Here is a 22,686-nt window from a genome sequence, read left to right on the forward strand (position 1 = left end):
TAATAAATATATGCATATACGTTTATATGTAACTGGTGATATATCCACCCTGTGTCCCACCTTAAAGGAAATTCCCCCAGTGATTCAGTTCAGTTCTAACTGGTCAAATAATGAGGCTTTTACTCCTCATGTGTATTAAGTTTCTTATGGCTGTTGTGACAAATTACCACAAATTGGGCTTAAACAATAATTTAAAAAAATGTTGTCTCTTGGCTCTGGAGGACAGAAGTCAGAAATCAGCTAGAGTGACCCAAACCCAAGGTGGGCGGGACTGTGCTCCCTCCAAAGGCTCCGGAGGAGACTCCCTTTCTCGCTTCTTCCAGCCACTGGCGGCGGCCTGCACTCCTTGACTTGCGGCTGCCTCAGATCTCTGCTTCCATGGGAACATTACTTTCTCTTCTGTGTGAAATGTTCCTCTACTTCCCCCTTGTGGGCACCCTTGTGCTTGCATTTAGGGCCCACCAAGATAATGCAGAATAATATCCGCCAAAGCCTTAACTTAATCACATCCGCAAAGACCCCTTTTCCACATAAGGCAACAATTACAGTTCCAGGGAATAAGATTTGATGTCTTTGAGGGCCATTATCCAGCATTCTAAATGTGTTTAGATCCTAAATCCAGAGGGCTTACACGTGTCCAGGACAAGGGACCAGTTGTCCACAGATCCTGGGCACGTTCCTTCTTCCCTCCCACTTTGGGTACCTTTATCTTTTATAGTCAATGAAGCCCCTCCTCCTCATTGCCTTCCTTCTCCCAGCCCCAAACCCTGTCAAGTCTTTGGATGGTGAAAAAATTTCTTTCTACCTTACAGCTAAAGGCTTTCAACTAATTTTGAGTCTTTTTATTTTATTTTATTTTTTACTCCAGGTGTGGGCTGAAGGAAGCAATGGGGCAGGGGAAATACACAAAGAATACAAATTTATACTTCAGGATATAACACTGTCTTATAATTAAATGCTATGACAAGTGTTAAAGGGGAAGAGGGGAAAGAAAATAAGGTGTCATGTAAGAGAATAAGAGGCACCATCATTAACAGTGTTAGGTGTGGCCTTTTTGAGTGGTGACATTGAACCTGAGGCTGGGGGCCAGGAAGCGCCAGTCACCATCAGAAGAAAGCTTGTGAGAAGGTTCCCAGATAAGGAAGTTCATGACTTGCCTTGTAGGAGCAGCTGAACGAAGAACAGAATGACGGGGCATGGAGTGTCAGATAAGATAGCTAAAGAGTTGGTTGGGAGCCAGATGTGGCACAGTAATAGAGGAGCTACAAAAATGTCTATTTTGTTTTAAGTACAAAAAGAATGTTAATGTTGTCCAACTCTTAAATCTAGTGAAACATTAAGGATTTTTAATATCTATGACTGTTCATTAAGAAAGAAAAAAATGTTTTTCTCTATTTCAGTAACTATTAATTTCCATATTATAGTTTTTATGTACTCTAAACCATGTCACTAAGTTCTGACAATAACTTTAAGAGCCATTTTGTCTTTCTATTGATACGTTTAATAGACATTGGAAAACTCTTACTTTATTGTCAATTGATATTTTCAACATTTCAAGTGAAACATTGCATTTTGAGTTCTTCCAGTTTCTGAGAAATTTAAGATATTCTAACCATAAATATGATCAGTTACTTTTTGAGACTTGTTTCATTGTCCATAAAGAAGAAATAACAATACCTTTTTCAAAGTGCTGCTCTGCAGATTAATTGAGAGAAAGTATGTGAAAGTATCTGCCACTATGATGGGTACTATTTAAAAATACAATATCTGTTCATTACTATTAACTATTTATTATTAGTAGTAGTAACTGTTAATATAAATTCCTTTCCTCTAAGGCAGTGTTTCCCAAACTTTTGACATATGTGTACTCCTTCTATAATTTCCATAACGCTGAGTACCCCTCATACTCATGAGAACGTAGAATTAGGTGCAGCTAACCACGGTGCAGTGCATATCCCCACCAAACTCTGGTGCAACACATACCCCCACCAAACTCTTCCGTACCCCTGGGGGTACGTGTACCACACTTTGGGAAACACTGCTTTAAGACATATAATATCCTCCTTCTATCTTATAATTCCCGCAAATAGACTTCTATTCTCAACTCAGACTAAGCTATTTCCTCTGCTCTCTGTTTAACTTCAGGAGACAGTAAAAGTCCCCCATTGAATATTCTAATTCAGAGGCAGTTGAATCCCACTTATCAGAAGGTATTGACAAGTCCTTGGATTTTTTTGGCATCTGTACATCTGCAAAACTGTTGTAACAACACCTGTTCTATCTATTTTTCAGAACAGGATAAAAGAGAGAATTAATAAGTATAACACTGGTAAAAATAAGACCTTATCTTTCCACAAAACACATTCTACATTCCTGTATATTATTATTAAACAGCTTTTAAAAAAATTACACTCCTAGACGGGTCTTCCCATATTTACTATTGTGACAAAGTCTCAATGTACAAAAGCAGAAAATCTAGGTACTGCAGGAATCATCCTTTTAATATTGGCTGAGAAATATGTGGTTCATCTCAGGAGAACACAGAGTTTGCCTTTAAATTCTGTGCTAGGCCAAGTTCTGGCACCATTCGTGCTTTGTGGAACTTACCAAACCCAATTACCAGTTACTGTTTCAACCATTGGTGGAGAGGCCAATTTCTATTGCCGAAAAGCTATGCTTTATGATTCATTTGTTGCCTAACTTGATTGAGAAGGATCATTCTTCTAACTTATTCAGCGTGAGTCTATGGACTGCCGGCACTCACCTAAAGCAGAGCTAGAATGCTGTTAATTTGCCATAGTTGCATAAGTATACCTAATGAGATGCAAGCCAAATTAAACCTGATTGCACACAGTTATTTATAATGGATTTTGATCTCATTGTCTTCTTGATTTTTCTCAAAGAAGAAAAGAGACTAATACGAAGGGAACTCAAAGAATAGGTCATAAATTAAGTGTGCTTCCTGGGAGATTCATGTGAGATGCCCAAACTCTAACTTAGCTGTAAGGAGCTGCGCCTCAGATGTGGGAAATGCAGTGAGAGAGTTTTGACAGTTGTGGTGCAGAACCTCACCTTTCTTAGTTCAGCCAAAGGGTATGGCCAGTTTTAAGAAGTTTTATAATACTGATACAAACTAATATTTCAATTTAAGAATATACACACATATATAATAAAAAAGATTCAAATGAATAAAAACATCTTATTTAAAAATAATAAAATCTAAATCAAAGTTTAAAAAATAAAAAGAAGTTGCTTGGTATGTCATTTTGAACCACAGGCCTTCCCTTCTTTGTTTGCTCTGTTTTCTTGTAGACACAGGGTCATTAGTTGGTAATTTTTATTACTGTCGACTTTACTCTAAAATGTAAATTGCATTGCATCCCTCCAGTGGCACCTAAACTCTTCTCAAAAGAAGTTATATTTCTATTCCTATGTGTGTGACTATTAACACCAACTTAAGTTTTAAGAATGTAACTTTCAATACAAACCCAGGCAGAGACTTTACCTCCTGGAGTTAAAATATGCATATGTTGTCATTATTTTTTTTTTTAATTTAAAAAACTGCAAAGCTGGTATGTACCAGATTTGATCTCCTAGCACTTGCTTAGCCTGGTTCATCACCCAGTACCAGAATCTCAGCTTAGCTTTTTCATTCTGAGCTCATTGCCACATATGCACTAGTCATTATATATTCAGAAATATAATAAGATGTGATATTAGAAAAGTTGAGGATCCTATACTGTCTCTGAGCTTCTACCTCTGAGAGCCAAGGAAGCATGAGGTTGCAATGAATTTGGTTTTGCAAAGGGCTCTCCTTGAAGTAGGAGTGATAAATTTGACTACTGTGTGTCCAAGAGGAGATCATACAAAACAGTGGAGATGACCAACTGGGAATTGTGTCCAACTCAACAGGAAATGCCGCCTTGCAGTTCCAGCCAGTTATTGCCATTGGGGAAAGCCAACAGTGTTGGCAGATAATTCAGAATTTAAAAAAGAACAAAACAAAACAAACAAACAAAAAACAACAACACAAAAACCTTCTGGTTTTATAGAAGATATGTAGGATCTTATAGGTTAAATACTAGTCATCCAGGGAAATGTCTGAGTGAGTGGGTTGGTGCAAAAATAGTTCAGGCAGCCGGGACCGGTTTGGCTCAGTGGATAGAGCGTCGGCCTGGGGACTGAAGGATCCCGGGTTCGATTCCAGTCAAGGGCATGTACCTTGGTTGTGGGCGCATCCCCAGTGGTGGGTGTGCAAGAGGCAGCTGATCGATGATTCTCTCTCATCGACGTTTCTAACTTTCTATCCCTCTCTCTTCCTCTTTGTGAAAAATCAATAAAATATATTTAAAAAAAAATACTGCAGGCAATGTGGACAACATATGCAGTAACATATAAGAAACAGCATGCTGTGTGACTGATGAGTAAGGCAAGGTGTGGTGGTATTGGGGTTGGAGAGGACGAAGCCCCCTAAGCCATGAGAAGGAGCCTGAACTTGCCATTGAAGGTTGTAGGAAGTGGCAAACAGAGCAGGGCCTTGTTCTGGTGAGTGCCAGCTTGCGGGAGTGCAGAAGTGGAGGAAATCTGAAGGTGGCAAGACCAACTAGGATTCTCTTAGGAGTTTTGGAGGGATGTGATGAAGGTCTTAACTGGAAGAAGAGGAATTGGGATGGAGAGAAAGGAAGAGATTTGAAAACTATTTTGGAGGTAATGATTGATTGGATGTGAGACAAAGGAAAGGGAACTACCAGGGCAGTCCTCTGGTTGTATTGACTATAATTTGACATATTTTGCACGTTCCACAAAGAAGCCCAATCACTTTAAACCTGTGTGGTCTTTAATAAATGCATTTAATTGTTAAGGAAAACCATCAAGCATTTAATTATGTGCAACTTTTAGTAGGCATGTTTGATTATTCTATGAATAAAACAAATCAAATAGAATCATCAAAAATTCCTGTGATGCACTTGTAATTATTTGTAGGTATGCAGGGACTTGAGTCAGATTTGTAACTTGAACTATCCTTGTTGGATTACTCGACCTAGATCTCTGCATGATTTTCTTCTTTCTCTAATAGATTAGCTGCAGTTATTCCATCAATCCCTTAGTTTGAGAGATATTATATAGGACAGTAAGCTGACAAAGTATTCATTAATGACCTGTGTGTCTATAGCATATATGTGTCCAAACAAGTTTAGATAACATTTCCTGGACACAGTCTTCATATTCACTTATTCATTCAAAGAGTATTTACTAAGCATCTATAGCATACCAGGCACTATTTGAAGCAGTCAGGATTCTCTGATAGAGAAAAATAAAAGAAAGATTTTTTTTTTCCTTCATGGAGTCTATATTTCAGTAGGATAGATAAGCAATAAGCAAAACAAATAAGTAAATACATTTACTGTTAGATGGAGGCAACTAGTAAAGAGAGAGAGAGAGAGAGAGAGAGAGAGAGAGAGAGAGAGAGAGAGAGAGAGAGAGAGGGAAAGAGAGAAAGAGAGAGAGAGAGAGAGAGAGAGAGAGAGAGAAAGGAGGACAGGAAGTGCCAGGGTTTGAAAGAAGTGCCTGAGCAGAGTAGCCTAAGTGAGAAGGTGATATTTGCAGAGTGGATTAAAGCAGGTAAGGGGGTGAGCCACCTGAGTATCTAGGGAAGAACATTCCACCCAGAGGAAAGAGTCCAAGTCTTTGGATGGAAAAGCATTGGCAGATTGGAGCAGCAACAAGGAAGCTAGACATGAGTGAAGTGATAGAACCTCATTGAAAAAAAAAAAAAAAATTTAAAGTTTTTGCTAATTAAAAAATTGCAACTTTTAAAAGTATATTTTCTACTTAAGTTACATTAAAATGGTATTTAAAAATCCCCACACACTAGGTTTAGAAATAAAGGGGCAGTTCCCCAAATGTAGTGAAAAATTGATAACAAAAGGAACAGAAAAGCTTTGCGTTGAGAGCTAACAGGCCAGGCATTTGCTAAGCATTGAGTGCAGTGGGCCATTTAATTCTCACAGATTAATTCCTTGTGATTTATGGAGTTGGAGGAGTAATTTGGTAACTTCTCTAAAATTTAGTTTCCACATTGCTAAGAGATGGTATTAGTGTAAGGTGACCAGATTTTAACATTGGTAAAGCGGCACACCATTGACAAGGGGTGGGGGGGGGGGGACCACGGGGAGTATTCTTGATTAAAAATTTGGTCTATATGGAGCCACAAAAATTTTCATAGAATGCAAAAATAGTATTGTAATATATTTTTTTAAATTTCAACATAAGTACAATTTACAAATAGAATAAATAAAAAAATATGTATAGTCATAAGTGTCACTTCTGCTAAATTCAAGAAAATTTATGTATTTATGAAATAAATAAATAACTTACTTACCTAAATTATCTGGATAGCTGGTTTGTAATAACATCACTTGTTTAACTAGCTTACTAGCACACAGTACGATGTGTATCATCTGAGAGACAGTTACAAAATGTTTTGTCATTGCCAATCCCAAAAAATGCCATTGTTCATTAAGTCAAACAATGGTGGTCGAATTCTAACAACTGATCAACAATGCGAACTTTGATAAGCAGTTCTCCATAATCAGTTCTCAACAATTATATGTTATTATTAAAGTTTAACGTTATAAAATTAACAAAAATAATATAAAACTCATATCCTGGCTAAATAGCCACATGGCCGCCGAAAACCGTATATTCCCTTCCCGTTCTCCCTCCTTTCCCTAGTTTGTCCTGCATTCTTTCCAAAAATCGGGACTTTTTTAAAACTCCGTGGGACAAATTATTAAAAATCGGGACTGTCTTGCCAAAAGCGGGCCGTCTGGTCACCTTATATTAGTGGCTACCTTGTTTTTATGATACAACATGGTTCCTAACACATAATGAGTACTAAATAAGCATTGTGATAATTGCTGCTAGTTCAATATTGAGGCTTCAGTCATTGGTTTAAACAAGAGATCATTGTTTTCTCAGAGAAGTGATAGCATAGTTAAGTCACAAATTTGTTGAACAAACATTAACCAATCCATAAAACTTAGATACTTATTTAGTCATTCATTTGGCAAAATATTATTAGGGCTGGCATTTAGTCCCTAGTGAAATAAAAAATAAATACCCCTGATTTCATGCTTATAGGAATGGGGAGGAAATAGGCAAGGAAGATCATCTTCACAACATGAGTTATTTTATAAATAATGATAAGTATGGGGTTCCCTCAGAGGTCATAGAAGGGGCATTAACCCCACGTATAGGAGGGTCAGAGACAGTTCCTCCTGTGGAGAAAAGCTCATAGACAAGTAGGTATTGGGTAGGTGATTGGAGGCGGTGGGGGTGGTGGTGGTGTGTGTGTGTAAAAACGCTATAAGAGGGAACAATATTAGAGTCCAGACACTAGAGAAAATTGCCTATTCTTCTCTTTGGAGAGTTCAGAGTTGGCAAATGAGGCTGAAAATATAAGCAGGGGCCTGCTTGTAATGAGGCACACTGACCTGAAGACTTTGAGCTGTATCTGAGCAATACGGGGACTCAGAAGGATTTTAAGCAGGAGAGTGACTTGATCAATTTGCATTTTAGGATGATTGCTGTGATTGCTATGTGAAGAGTGGCTTAGAAGGGGCCAGAATTAGAGGCAAGGAAACCAATGTTATATCTATGAGAGGGAACAGACCTCATTATGCAGGGAATAGCTGTTTGTTTGTTACAACACACTTATTTGGGGGAAAGGAAGGAGAGGATCAATAATAACCATAGCAAAGGAGAAATAGAAAGCCAACTCATTTCATTTTCAAAAATATTGCTAGGTTGACTGATTTGTAACTCTCTCTGGGATTTCACATCTATCAAGCTCAAAGTCACTGCAGTTTTTCATCTTAGGAGCCATTAGATGAAAAGCAAAAATTTAAACATGCAGTATTTCATAATTCTTTCTCCTCATTCCCCAGTCGGACATGATTCCGTGAAAGCCTGGATTTATAGCACTCACACTTAAGCATGAATGATCTACCAGGCCATATCACTGTAATGCTAGCACGGATAAATAAACAGCCGAGGAGAAATGGAAGAAAAAAAAAAAAGTCAGGTTTCAACACATGAAGGGTATCAGGAGAAAAAGCATTCCATCCCGGTCCTTTCAGCAGAATTTCGGTGGCAACCCTTTATAATTGGGGCTTTGAAGCAGCCGCAGACCACATTTCTAATTCATAATTTCTGAGGTAATGCAGCTAAAAATGCCTTCATTTCACCTAAATTACCCAGGCAGTTTCAGTCGCAGTTGATTTTTGCTCAAATCACTTCAAAGCTGTGTCTCAAAGCACTTTTTAAAGAAAATTACTCTTTGCCTCACCTTCTCTAGTTTGTTCTAAGATGACTTTTCCTCTCATTTTCATTTTCCCCATGATGCTGCTGCACTAATGTATTAAAACAAATTGTACCAGAAGTATGGGACTGTGTGCTTATGAGATTTGCAAATAATTCCTGGTGAAAAGACTGAAATCAGATTGGAAAGTCCCTTTAACCACTCACCTCTACTTTCCTCCACTCCAGTTCCTTTCTCTCCCCGACGAAGAATCGCTCTGATGATGTGCTCTCATCCACATATTTCCCTTGCACTCAAGTGCACCTGCACACTAGCACACAAACGTACAGTTATTTTATTAATTTCTAGAGATAAACTCATGATACTGCAGTGGCTAAAAGGCCAAACTTGGAAACCGTTAACGGTGTGCCCATTGAAATTTACTGTGCCTCATTTTCCTCATCTACAAAAATGGAGTGATAACATCACACCCCCTACCAGGTTGTTAGGGGGAGTAACTATTTTGATAAATTTAACGCAGATAAGAGAATATCTCAAGGAATTTTAGTTGTTGTTATCATCATCATTATTATTATATGTAAGTTGTAAAACCAATACTAGTACACCAATATTTTATTTTTTTCTTTATTGATTAAGGTATTACATATGTATCCATATCCCCCATTATTCCCTCTACACCAGTATTTTCATATACTTACTTTATGACTTGCTTTCTTAGTTAGAAGTACGTCTTGGATATTGAGCCTTGTCAGTACTTACTTAGGTTTTGAAATCTGCTGTATAGTATTCTACAGTATGTGGATACCATAGTTAATTTAAACATTCTCCTACTGATAGATATTGAGTTTGTTACCCCATTGGTTTTTTTGTGATTATGAACATGGCCTCAATGAAAATCTTTATGTATATGAATAACTATTTTGGGTGGTGAATACTGGTATGTGGTAAGCTAGGTTAAGAGGATATGGGCATAAATTCATTTAGCAGATACTGCCAAATGGACCTCCAATTTCTATTTCCATATTGTATTTCCATACACGTCTCACCAAATCCTTGGCAATGCATTACCATTTTTTAAAAGTAAATGACTCATTTTTATTTCATTCTGGTTTTCATTTGCACCTCCCTAACTAAAGGTAAAGTTGATCCTCTTTTACCTGAGGACTTTGTGAGAGGGAACTAGTGATACAAAATCCTGGCAGGAATGACCCAGGCATGTACAATACCAACCAACAACAACAATAGCAACAAAACCTCCAGTGTGATTTTGGATAGGAATGAGAGAGAAAGTCTTAGGAAATGAAGTTGGAAAGGCCGGTTGGGAATAGAGAGTGAAGGTCTTGTAGGCCATTATAAGGTATTAGCACTTTATTTTGGGCAGGAAAATTACATATTAGAGAATATGTGTTATTTGCAGTGAACTTTGAATGATGAGGAGGGGGTGGTGGTGGTTTACTAAGACAGGAGAATGGAGAAAGGATTTTCTAGGCTAAGGGAATAAACAAAGTATGGCCCCGGCTGGTTCAGTTTGTTGGAGCTTCTTCATATACCACAAAGGTTGCGGGTTAAATTCCCATTCAGGGCACATACCTAGGTTGTGGGTTCAATGCCTGGTTGGGATATTTAGGGGAGAGAACCAATCAATGTTTCTCTTCTTCCTTTCTCTCTCTCTCTCTCTCTCTCTCTCTCTCTCTCTCTCTCTCTCTCTCAAAATCAATAAGCATATCCTTGAGTGAGGATAAAAAACACACAAATAAAAAATAATGGAAAAATGAAGATATGTGGTAAAATCAAAAGCATGGTGTTGTTCATATACTGAAGATAAATATAAAAAACAGAATTGGGTCTGCCTCTTTAAGGAAGTGTTGCATGCTATAGGGCATTTTTATTTTCATTTTTGGAAAATGAGGGAATATTCATGGGGTACCCGCATTTACTGGGTGCATTCTGTGAGCCAGATTTAGTCTTAGTACTTTACATAACGATTTCATTAAATCTTAAAGGACATCTTTGAAGAAAATGTTACTCCACTGTTTAGTATGTGTGGTGACAGGTTCAGGGAGATGAAATAACTTGTCCTGAATCATACAGTTGGTAACCTTCGGGCATAAGCCTCAAAGCCAGGTTTCCCTGAACTAGTAAGTAAGTGCTGGGAGGGACTATGCACTGTGCTGGGTCCAGGGGAGAAACAACCAAGGCAGCGCAGTCCCACCAATGACAGCGTCCACCACAGCTGTGTCCTTTCCTCTCTTCACTGTATTATAAACCAGAGCTTGGAAAGACTGTGTGATTCAGAACAAAATTTGGAGAAGAGTTTATACGAGAGAGAGAAGCTAATGGTTATTTTATAACCCAGACAAGAAATTGCAAGGATGAGATGGTAAATGGGGGTTAACTATCAACCTGAATGATAACTAATTGGCGGTGGATTGAGGGGAGAGTTACTAAAAAAGATGTCCTCGGGGTATTAAGTTGGGGTGACTGCATGGCTGGTGATAGCAGGAACCAGAAAGAAGGGGAGACAAGAATCTTTGGAGGTTAGAGCATTTTAAATAAGTAAGTTTTATTTGGTAGACCTACCTGAAAATCTTAGCACAAGTCACTGGTGACAAATTCCAAGAATATTCTGTGGGTGTTCTTTTAATTGGAAAAGTCATTTATATGCAGAGCCTGAGAGATATTGGACAGTAAGCCTGATTTTTTTTTTTTTTTTTTTTTTTTTAGTTTCCACTTCTCCTGCAAGAAGGCATCTGCATTGTTGAGTCTCTGCAATTTAATTAGATGTTATAGCTATGATTAACGTGTTTTATTTATGGCACACAGCAACATAAAGGTCCCTGCTGCTTTACACTTCACAGGAAATATATTTGACAGCTCTGGACTCAGACAACTTCTATTTAGATTTGTGGGGTTTCTCCCATCTGCTATATATTAATTGTCTGAGCACCTAGGATTCTGAAACAGGTTGAATAATGGAGTGTATCCTTTGAATAATTTCAGGAACCTATTATTGTCTCTGTGACACTCCTTGGAAAATTATGGTCTCTGTGAGATCACTAGAATAAGATGCTGACGGGAGAAAAAAAACATCAGCTATTCTGGCTGACAAAATTCTGGGTCCTGCAGCATAATGCATGCTGTCATCTCTAGATAGAAGATAGGATGATGAATTCCAGGCTTATTAGTAAAATAAGGTTTCCCACAAACTTCTTATAACCTCGCATGTGGGTTTTTGTAAGTTGAAAAAAATGTCATAGAACCTTCCAGCATTAGCCCTGTCCCCACCACAATAACAACCCACCTGCCATAAAAGTCAGTGGGGACTACTTGAAGGGTGGGCTTTGGTATTGGTCCTCAGGGATAGCAGCCAGGGTCCAGGTTTGCAGCACTGGCTCATCAACATGTAAAAACTCTCCCCTGAGTCTGGGTACTTCTTCTAAATTAGCGTTGCCATTCTAAGTCCAGCTCCATCATCCTTGGGATTCTGCAGTGGCAGGCGATCATGCTCCATGGTGCCAGGTCTGCCTCGGGGTCTTGGCAGAATTGCAGAGAGCGAAAATGACATGGGTGGCCTCTACTTGCCTTCCTCTTCCTCATGTCCTTTTGTGTTCAACGGGCAGGGGGAGAGAGAGAAACATTGATGTGAGAGATATACATGGATCAGTGGCATTGAACCTGAAATTTGAGTACTGTGGCTGGGAATCAAACTCATGATCTTTCAGTGCATCAGACGATGCTCCAACTAACTGAGCCACCCCAGCCAGGGCCCATGCTTCTTTGATAAAATTGCTACCCTTCCCGACTACTGAAAATCCAAATTCCCCAAGGGCTGCTGATTTCAAAAACAAACACAAAAACAAATATCATGTACCAGAGACGCTACTCCTCACTCTTTAATCTTTGCAGCATCTTCCTGTGTCTTCATAGGCGACCACCTGTTTGCCTGGGACGGAGGCATTTCCTGGGACCTTCACTCCTAAAACTGGCACTGTCTCTCCTGGGGAACAGAGGCACAGAGGCAGAGGCCAGGCTCTCAAGGTCATAGTTCTCCTCAGGGAATTGTCTACTATTCCCACCCAGATCTGCGGACCCCAATCACTGGCCTTTCTGCCCTGTCACTTGGCTGTACTAAGGGTCGGTTTGAGGATTGATTTGATTAAGAAGTGACACTAAATTTAATGGCTGAGACATATTTGCATCTCTCTGTAAAAGTGGCTAGTACGAGAGGCAGTTCTTGGTGGGCATGTGGGGGATGGTGGTGATCACATCTCCCAACTCCTCCCTTGTGCCAAACAAGACCCTCCTGCTTCCGAACATTTGCAGGAGGCCTTGCCCCTGGGGGATTTAGTATCACCAAGTGCGGTGGCTGGGAGATTGTGGGCAGGCACAACATGTGTTTTGGAGGCACAGATCAGTCTGAATCATGACTGGGAGGAGTTCCCTCTAATCTTGACTTTCTAGATAAAACCTGCCACTAAAACATTAACAGACTGACCTATAGATCTAATTTTCTAGGAATACTTTCCCACACAGCTTTGTTCTGTTTTCAAAGTGCTCACATTTGTGTTATTGACAATGGTTGTGTGTGTGTATGCGTATAAGTATATATGTATATGTGTATATATGTAATGCATGTGTGTATGCATATAGACATATGTATGTGTGTACACGTGCATACGTGTGTGTGGTTAGTGTGTGTGCATGAGTATATATGTGTTTGTGTACAATTGTGTGTGGATGTGGATGTGTTTAATATTTATCCTAACAACCATCAGAATTGTTTTTTTCAGTCTTTTGGTGCTAGAACAGCAGGAGTTGAGCAGAGTTACCATAAAGCATTAAAACTTGAGATGTAGTAGCTGCATCTGTTTCCAATTTTAGTCTACAGATCTGAAAGGTGGGCTTGAGATCAACCAATTGGTAATATATAATTTCTGGCACTGATTTTTTCTTTAAGCTGTTGCTCCCTTCAGGTTTTCTGTCCTTGGGCCTGCTGCTCTTCACATTCACATTCCAAACTTTTTTATATATTTTTTTTTCTTTCTTTCTTTCTTTCTTTCTTTCTTTCTTTCTTTCTTTCTTTCTTTCTTTTTTTTTTTTAAATAAATCTTTATTGTTCAGATTATTACAAATGTTCCTCATTTTCCCCCCCTCCATTGCTCCCCTCCACCAGGTTCCCACCCCACCCTCTGCCCTTTCCCCACCCCCCATTGTCCTCATCCATAGGTGCACAGTTTTTGTTCAGACCCTTCCCACACTCCCCACTCCCCTTTTCCCTGACAATCGTCAGTCCGCTACTTTTAATATTCTCTTTTTGTCTTTTGCTCTTGGAATTTTAATTATGATGTGTCTTAGTGTGGTCCTCTTTGGATTCTTTTTGTTTGGGGTTCTGTGTGCTTCCTGGACTTGTAAATCTATTTCTTTCCCCAGGTGGGGGCAGTTTTCTGTCACTATTTCTTCCAGTATTCCTTTGGTATCTTGCTCTTTCTCTTCTTCTGGGACCCCCATAATTCTGATGTTGGTTCATTTGAAATTGTCCCAGAAGTTTCTTACACTATCTTCAACTTTCTGAATTCTCTTATCTTCTTGCTTCTGTGGAGGAGTGTCCTCTGGCTCTTTGTGTTCCAAATCTTTGACTTGATTCTTGTGATCTTCCATTCTGTTTTTAGGACTCTATATAATATTTTTTTTTATTTTATTTCAGACAATGTATTCTTTATGTTTGGTTGATCCCTTTTCATCTCCTCATAGGTCTCATTTATTTTATTGGCCTTTTCTAGGAAATTCTTGAAAAACCTTATAAGCATGGTTTTGAATTCTATATCCAGTCGCTTCTTGCCCTCCATTTCTTTTGTTTGTGATTTGTTTCATCGTCTAGGCATTTTCACAGCTTCCCTGAGTTGGTAGGGTGGCTTTGTGTGCTAAGGTGTCCTATATGGTTGAGTGGGTCAGCCTCCCAGTTACCTGAGGTGGACAGTCTTGGTGTAGCCCTTTATGGGCTGTGTGTGCAGTTTTGTTGTTAAGCCTTGCTTGTTTTTGGTATCACTGGGAAGTGTTGATCTCCAAGCCAATTGGCTATGAGGATCAGAAGTGTCTCAGCTAGGAGGGTTTCTGTATTCCGCTTGGATGGGGCGGAGTCTTGGGGTGGCACAGCCAAGCTTTGGTGAATCCCGCAAGATTGGTTGCAGGTGCGTACACCTCTTTGGTATAGGCGCAGACAAGCTTTGGATTCCTGTCTGTCCCTCCCTAGGAGAGTCCTATTTGCAGCTAATGAGAAAGCGAGCTAGCCACTGGAAGGGCTTCTGTGCTCCATTTGGATGGGGCAGAGTCTCGGGTGGTGCAGACAAGCTTTATTCAGCCCCTCCCTACTAGGGTCTGGTTTTTGAGTCCCGCATTAATGGCCGCTGGCTTCACCAGCACTGCCTGACAGTCTGGCCTCTCCCTGTCTGGGGCCGTCTATCAGAGCAATAGGGTGGTTCTGTTTTCTTCCCGAACAAGAAAGCTAGCCACTGCGCGCAGGGAGTAAGCCAGTAGTGAACTTGGCCAGCCCTCTCCACACTCTGCAAATTAGCCAGCAGCAAAGTCAGGCAGCTGCCTTTTCGCACGCACACAGTTCTCCGTACCTTCACAGTTCCTGAGGTTCAGCGTGCCTTCTCTTTCCTTCCCAGATGGTAGAGCCTCCTCTCAGCCAGCCCTCCGGCACTTCAGTGCGATGTTTCCCCTGTTTTCCAGTTCTAAATTCAAATTTGTTGTGGTATGCTGCATTCAGGTGTCTACCCTATGCTGCCATCTTGGTTTCTCCCAAACTTTTTATATTTATAACTACTCTCACAGGATAAAAATATGTGTAATTATATATGCTTTCCCCCTTTTAACCTCTTTGCTCTTTTGCAGTGTTTGGTTATTTGATGACTTTCCCCTTGCAGGTTCGCTCACAAAGCATGATCTATTAAGTGAATCTCTTGTACAAGATCCTTACCTTAACTGAGTGTGACACTGTGAAGAGACTGAGACCAACAGTTTTTCACAAACAAATAATGATCATTTGTAATTAGAATATCAATTGTATGTATGGAAATGATGCTTCTGTGTTACTTGAATGTGATCAGAAGCAGTTGACTTGCCTAAGTAGTTTTAAACATTCTTCCAATGAACTCTGTACACTATTAATTTATTTCGTAAATGTTTGCTTCCTAGATAACATAAAAGAAACTTCTACCTCCTGCAAAGGCAAATTAGATTTTGTTGTTGCTGTTGTCTTTAAGTACTTGAAGCACTGCAGCAAGATTATCACAGAGGAAATTGTTCAACAAAGAATTAGTATTTGTTGGATCTCTTTAAGAGCCAGATGCTCTTCCAAAGTGCTTTATGTATATTAAATTTAATGCTCATAATGGTCCTATTAAGTAGATACTCTGTGATACCCATTTTACAGATGAGCAAATTCAAGCTTAGAAATACTATGTTCCTTGTTTTACTCACAAAGCTGATAAGTGAAGAAGCTCAAATTCAAACTCAGTTCTGGCTACTTAACCAGATGATAGATGATAGATAGATAGATAGATAGATAGGGCTTATTCATTGACTATTTACTGAGCATACAATAATAAGGGTCACCTTGCCCTTGGACAGTCTAGTGACAGCAGAATGATTATAAACTGATAAATTACTGTACACTGAAACAGATATTAATATTTAGGCAGGAAGAAAGTACTATGAGAGAGCATTAGCATATTTTTCCCAAGGGATATGTGTGGTGCTTTTTATACACTTGCCACTTTTCTTCAGCAGTACATTTAGAACAGGAAATTAATATACAGTATTTGAGAAAGGAAAGTATTAAAGTCATAAAGGGTTTTTTTCTAAATATCCTGTAGCTTGTGCAGAGATAGTTCATTCTTAATTAACCCAATTAATATAAACTTTTCAAATGACCCAAAATGCTGACTATGGAGCTATACTAAGCCACAATTGTAAGACTTTTCTTACCTAAGCCAGCCCTCTTTCTGCTCTCAAAAAGATATGAATAGAGAAAGCCACCAAATGATATTTACTTTCTCTTTCTTATCTTTTTTAAGGCTGTGGATTTGTAGGTAAGAGCCTAGTCTCCAATTCTTGTCCATCTGTTCTACTTACTACCTGAGGACCTAGGATAAATTTCCTATAGAGTTGTTGTGATGATTAGATATAATGTACACATGGCTGCTAGCAGTGCTTAGCACTTAATAAGCTCTCAATAACATTAAAGTACACACACATTTATAACTTTAGACACACATACTTAACATAATATCAGAACACCTTCTTTGAATAAGAGCAACTCTATCATAATGATCAACCACCATAATCTTTGTGGGAAAGAAGTGTGTCAGTCTTTGACTCTTTTGGACCTTTCCAAGCTGAGGATCATAACTACTAACAGTGGGCTCTTCATGTAGCCTCACACAGCTCTCTCACTGCACAACTTATTCTCTGTGAGGATTAGAGCTAGGAATTGACAGATTTTAACTTGGTCACTAATTCTTATCCTTCTACATCACATAAAAACCAATCTACCATGGTCTGCGTTAGTTAATTTAGAAAGGCAGAAAGAGGTTGTTGAGAAGGCAGTCATCAAGAATCATGAATTCTAATCCAACTGTGCAACTAACAAATTTACAATATGAACCAGGGCACAGCCATTCTTGGTGTTTGTTTCCTTACACATTAAGTAACAAGGAAATAACAAGATTATTTCTAAGGGACTTTACAAGTATAATGATCTGAGTTTCTGAGCGACTTATTTGCACTAAAATACATTATAATCTAATACCCTTGATAACATTTATTCCCTGATAACACCATTTGGCCCTTAATCTAAAGGAATTATGTGTCATTTAGGAGCCTATGTGGAAACCTAGACTAGATAAGCCTAGAATAACTGATAGGTATAGCCAACTCTCGGTTATCCAACAAAGTGTTTAAGCAATTTATCAGCAAGCTGGGTCAGGATTATGTTCATGTAAACCTCACAGAGAAAGACTTTCATATAGACTTGGGTATAGGCCATTGTGCAGTGATTATGCACAGATAACTATATTCCTCCCCAGGGCAGGCATTTCTTCCATTTGCAGTCTTGCAAGGGTCATAATTTAACAACTATCACAGGGGATAGAGCACATATCATGAGCAAATTCATGTATGCAGTGCAATCCAAGATTCTCTCTTAAAGAGGACTTGTAATCAACCAGAAAATTGGACATACCAAAAATGCTATCCATTTTGATATCTCATAATGGGTGGGGATAGAAAAACAACTCAATGATCAGAATGCAACCATGTTTGACCCACCAGCCACTGAGTTGCTAAATTTCCATTAAGTTAACTTACTTTAAAGCTCCCTAGGCTTACTACTGAATGGGACTGCTAATAAAACAAGTATGTATCTGGTTATTTAGTGAACTATTTTCTTCCCAGCTTTCTGAATAAAAATATATCCCTTTACCATATGGCATCATTACAGAGGTTTCCATTTTTATAGTTTAATGCCATTTTAGTATTTTATTTATGCATTTGGAAGTGGTAATAAAATTATTTGGATCCTCCTTCCCATATTGATTTCTATGAGTATCCTTTAAAAAAATAGCAGGAAAAGATAGAAATATTTTCAGGATAGGGATGTCTATTCTTAGTATATTTTAATGTATTTTAGAGAATGCTCATATCCCTCTGCCTTCTTTGCCAGCCCTTACCTCCTTAATTACATCCAGCTTTAACCAGATAGATGCTTACTGAAAAGTCTTATTAAATTAATCCATGTCGATGACTTCCTCAAGTTTCAATCTAAAAAACAAAACTCTAAAAGCCAGAGGCAAGAAAACAGGGCACGGATGGAGCTCAGAGGGAAGGGGGAAGGGATGCTGTCAGAAATTAAACAAATAACTTACATGCATATATGCATAATCTATGGACATACTTGTATTAAGAGAGAAATATAGACTCAGTCCAAAGTAGGAATAAATTATAAACTTTCAGGGCTCAAGGAATTCCTATTAACAAGTGTGTATGTCAATGTGGATACCCTGCATGGAACAAGAACTCCATGGGAAAGCAGTCTGCTTTTTTGTTCTTATCTTAAAAGAGAAAGTAAGAAGAGATAAAACTGCCTTATTCTTATTAAGAAGTTATCCCAAGGGACTAAAAGCACTCCAGTGATCAATAATAGGTTAAGGAGACTAGCATAAGCACTCAAAATATCCTTAAGAGAGGCAAAGAGAGACCCTGAACAATTTTTGAGATAAGGATTAAGAATTTTTTTGGAAAACAATTAAAAACAAATTTAAGGAATGTTTGAAATAATACATTCTACAAACATTCTTATATTTCTACAGATCTCTCTGTAAGCAATACCTCTTATTTTCCATTATACTGTTCAGTTGTGTAATTTATATTATTTTAACTAAGCGCTGTTAGTAGTAGAAATGAAGAAGTATGACACTGCCTGGATCTGAGGCAATGGTTCTGTGCACTGATGAAGAGGACAAAGTAAAAGGTGGCTTAAACCAGGAGACCTGTTAACTCTGCGGAGCCGGAAAGAATCTGAGTCATTGTTGAAACCAGAGATAGAGCTTCAAGGCAAAAATGTTTTATTCAAAGACCATGGATTCTGCTGTTCATAAGCTAACTGTGCTTGGGGACAGCAGAGCAGGGATGGGAGAGGGTAAGCCTGAAGTGCTGCAGGGATGGGATCGCACACCAGCCGTGTGTGGCTCAGCTATTCACTGTGGTGAGAGCCTAGTGGTCCCACAGCCCTCTTGTGGCAACTCTAAACTGCAGGCATAGGGCCTAGACTGGAATAATGGGCCTCTACAGGTCTGGCCTAGAATTTCCAACCCTATTAAATGAAAACTAATAGAACAAAAGCCAAAAAGTATTCTGGGCCTAGAGAATAGTGAACCATTGTTAGGGAAACATATAAACACCTAAGTTTTAATATTAAAAAATAAATGAGAGAAGGGAATTGGTAACCAAATCACGCAGTTTCCCTTTTAAAGGAGAATTCCATACATGAACAAGTCACGTGGAGGCAAATTACAAAGAAGTTACACGCACACTGAAAATAGAGTTTGTATTGTACAAAGTTTCTTTTGTCCTTTATGTTCTTTTAAAGGACTATAACTAGTAAAAGTAAATGCTTAATAAACACCTGCTGAGTGACCAAGTCAGTGATTGAGTGAATAATGAAAAGAATGATTAGTCAATGAACAAGGCTATTTTCCTAAGCTTCAGCCAGAGATAAAAATTCATCCTGCCCATCAGTTATTTATAACCCTTGCTCTCTGTGTAACCCAGATTTGGCGAAGGAGTGGTTATATAAGTTGCCTCCAGGGCTCACAATGGTCATTTCTTAAACTCTTAATATCTGCCTGTTTCCTGACTAATGATTGAAGCAGTGCTCTTAAGGGTCACTGAATGCCTCATTGCTAAATTCAAACCTTTTTTTTTTTTTTTTAATCTCAGTCCACATCCACCTTGCTGAAGCTGATGGCAGAATGGAACACAACCTCTTAAATCTCCTGATCTAATCTGTACAATAATAGTAGGAATATGAATCACAAGATACAATTGAAGTGGGTTTGAAATGCACTCAGTATGAGATCCATATTTAGTTTCCCTTTTACTTGGGTTAAAATGTAAGCTCAACCTGTTTAGAGCGACCTTCTCTGCCACTTCAGTGCCACTCTCAGGTGTGCTGGCCATCTTTCAGCCCTATTTGTCTCATCAGATAGAAGTTTCTTCTCTGAGCAAAAGCAAGCAAATCAGAAAGGCCTTTGTGCTTCTATCCTGTAAATTGGGGGTTATATAATCTGTCCTTGAGAATAGCTGAGAGGGAAGGACACTGTCTCCTTTAAAATGTCTGCTTACAACTCTCCTTGCCTTGCTTCTGCCTAATTCCAACACAGAGAAGCTTTAGCATGTTTGGGAAAAGTCTCTCTGTGTTTTTACTTCGAGTAAAGATAGTTTCTCCAACTATTATCTATGCCATTGTGTTCAAGTGATTACTTTGAAATTCAAAAGCCAAGAATTAATTTTATTTTTTGCATTTTGTTATAACTACTTTATAGGGGTGTGTGCATCTTTGATTATATTCTTCATACATTCCACTGACAATAAAATTATTTATTATAAAATATTTGACATATAATAAGAGTGACCTCCAAAAAATTATGCCAATTTTTGAAATTATTATTAGTGTATGAGAATCCCATTTTCCTACATTCTTGTTAATACACTACATTTGAAATATATATTTATGGTTTTTAAATTAAAAATGAAATATTTTGTGTATAATCTATATTTGTTTGATTACTAGAGAATTTGAACATTGTTCCATAAATTTATGGTACATCTGGATTTTTAAATTATTGCTTGTCATCAATTAATTTGCCCATTTTGCTAGATCTTTATTGACTTGTAAGAGAGTTTTTCATTTGAAGAATACTAACTAATTGACTGTTGCATATGGAAAATATGTTTCTGGTTTATTTTTTACCTTTTCATGGTGTGTGAGAAATTAAAACTTACAATTTTAAAATCTGATTTTGTGAATTTTTTATCTTTGGTATTTTTACTTAAGAATTATTTTTCCATGCAAGATGATGACTGTTCCCTTATGTTACATTTTAGTTGTTTTATGGTTTTATTTTTACATTTAAAAGTTAATCAATTTGTTATATTTAGCATTGACTGTGAGATTGGGGTCATTTAATTATTACTTGTCCCAGCATCATTATTTAATAATCCTTTTCCCCTTTGATCTAAATTCCATGTTTTTCATATAATAAAATTGACATATAATGGGTCTGCTTCTGGACTCTGTTCTGCCTCTCAATACACCAATAAGACTCGACTTCACCCATGTGAATAAATACTGATATCTGGTGGCTTACTATTTCTTAATTTTTCAAAATTTTCCTGACTAGTACATTTACTCTTCCAAATAAAATTTAGAAATGCCATTCTAAATGTTAGCATTATATTTTAGGTCATTATTTCTCACCCTCTTCACTTGAAGCCCCACCCAATCTATTCTGTTCCCTAGTGCCATGGTCGGCAAACTGCGGCTCATGAGCCACATGCGGTTTTGGCCCCTTGAGTGTGGCTCTTCCATAAAATACCACGGCTTGGGTGAGTCTAATTTGAAGAAGTGGCATTAGGAGAAGTTTAAGTTTAAAAATTTGTCTCTCAAAAGAAATTTAAATCGTTGTACTGTTGATATTTGGCTCAGTTGACTAATGAGTTTGCTGACCACGGACCTAGTGAATCTTGACCTGATTATAGTTCAACTGCAAAGTACTAAATAATAATGATGATGGCAATAAATCCTATTTGCCATTGCTTCTCAAAACTTCAAATGTTAATATTTTAATATGATACTAATTTCAGATTTGTCACTCAAGAAAATGAACATGGAAATTCTCCACTTTAAGAAATGTCACTGTCTTTCCAGAGTGTAGAAGGTGAACATCATGAGAAAGCTGTGGAACTACTCAAGGCTGCTAAGGACAGCGTCAAGCTGGTGGTGCGATATACCCCGAAGGTCCTGGAAGAAATGGAGGCTCGCTTTGAGAAGCTACGGACAGCACGGCGTCGGCAGCAGCAGCAACTGCTAATTCAGCAGCAGCAACAGCAGCAGCAGCAACAAGCACAGCAAAACCACATGTCATAGGTGAGAAGAGCCTTTCTCTGTGCAGGGAAAGTCCATTGCATATTCCAGTGTTTGTTTGTTTGTTTAATGTATTTTTATTGTTTTCAGAGAAGAAGGGAGAGGGAAAGAGAAATAGAAACATGAATGATGAGAGAGAAACATTGATCAGCTGCCTCCTGTGCATGCCCCTGCAGGGGATCTAGCCTACAACCTGGGCATGTGCCCTGACTAGGAATGGAAGAGATATCTCCTGATTCATAGTCAATGCTCAACAACTGAGACACACCACCTGGGCTAGTGTGTGTGTGTGTGTGTGTGTGTGTGTGTGTGTGTGTGTGTGTGTGTGTTTTAATATGGTTTCTTAGCTGGGATAAAATTATTATATTTAATAATTAAAAATATAGTCAAGCAAATAACAATAATCTCAGAAAATGTAAACACAGCAGATGCTGCTTCGTGTGTCATTCAGCCACATTCTTTGTAAATGCAAGGTATTTTGGAAAATAATATACTTTGGGAGGACTGGGTACAGACGCTTGATACCTTTTTACAAATTAGGAAAATTCAGCCTCTCTGCAAACCCAGATCCTCAGGCACAAAGCCAGATGACTAGGGTGGAGGCTGAAATCCAGCTCCCAGCTCACTCCCATGGCCAGTGGCCTTGGCAAAGGGCACA

The 22,686-nt window shown here is 38.5% G+C and overlaps 1 protein-coding gene across 2 annotated transcripts in view; it reads left to right on the forward strand.

The window, feature by feature from the left end:
* Positions 1 to 22,686, forward strand: part of LIN7A (lin-7 homolog A, crumbs cell polarity complex component) — a 145,987-nt gene that overhangs the window by 108,879 nt on the left and 14,422 nt on the right. For both annotated transcript variants that reach the window (XM_084876269.1, XM_084876270.1), the window contains exon 5: positions 21,813 to 22,031. In XM_084876269.1, the coding sequence (XP_084732395.1) occupies positions 21,813 to 22,031 (219 nt within the window). The remainder of the gene's footprint in view (positions 1 to 21,812; positions 22,032 to 22,686) is intronic.

Source organism: Pipistrellus hanaki (genome assembly GCF_964339955.1).
Source record: "Pipistrellus hanaki genome assembly, chromosome: 3".
Lineage (NCBI taxonomy): Eukaryota > Metazoa > Chordata > Mammalia > Chiroptera > Vespertilionidae > Pipistrellus > Pipistrellus hanaki.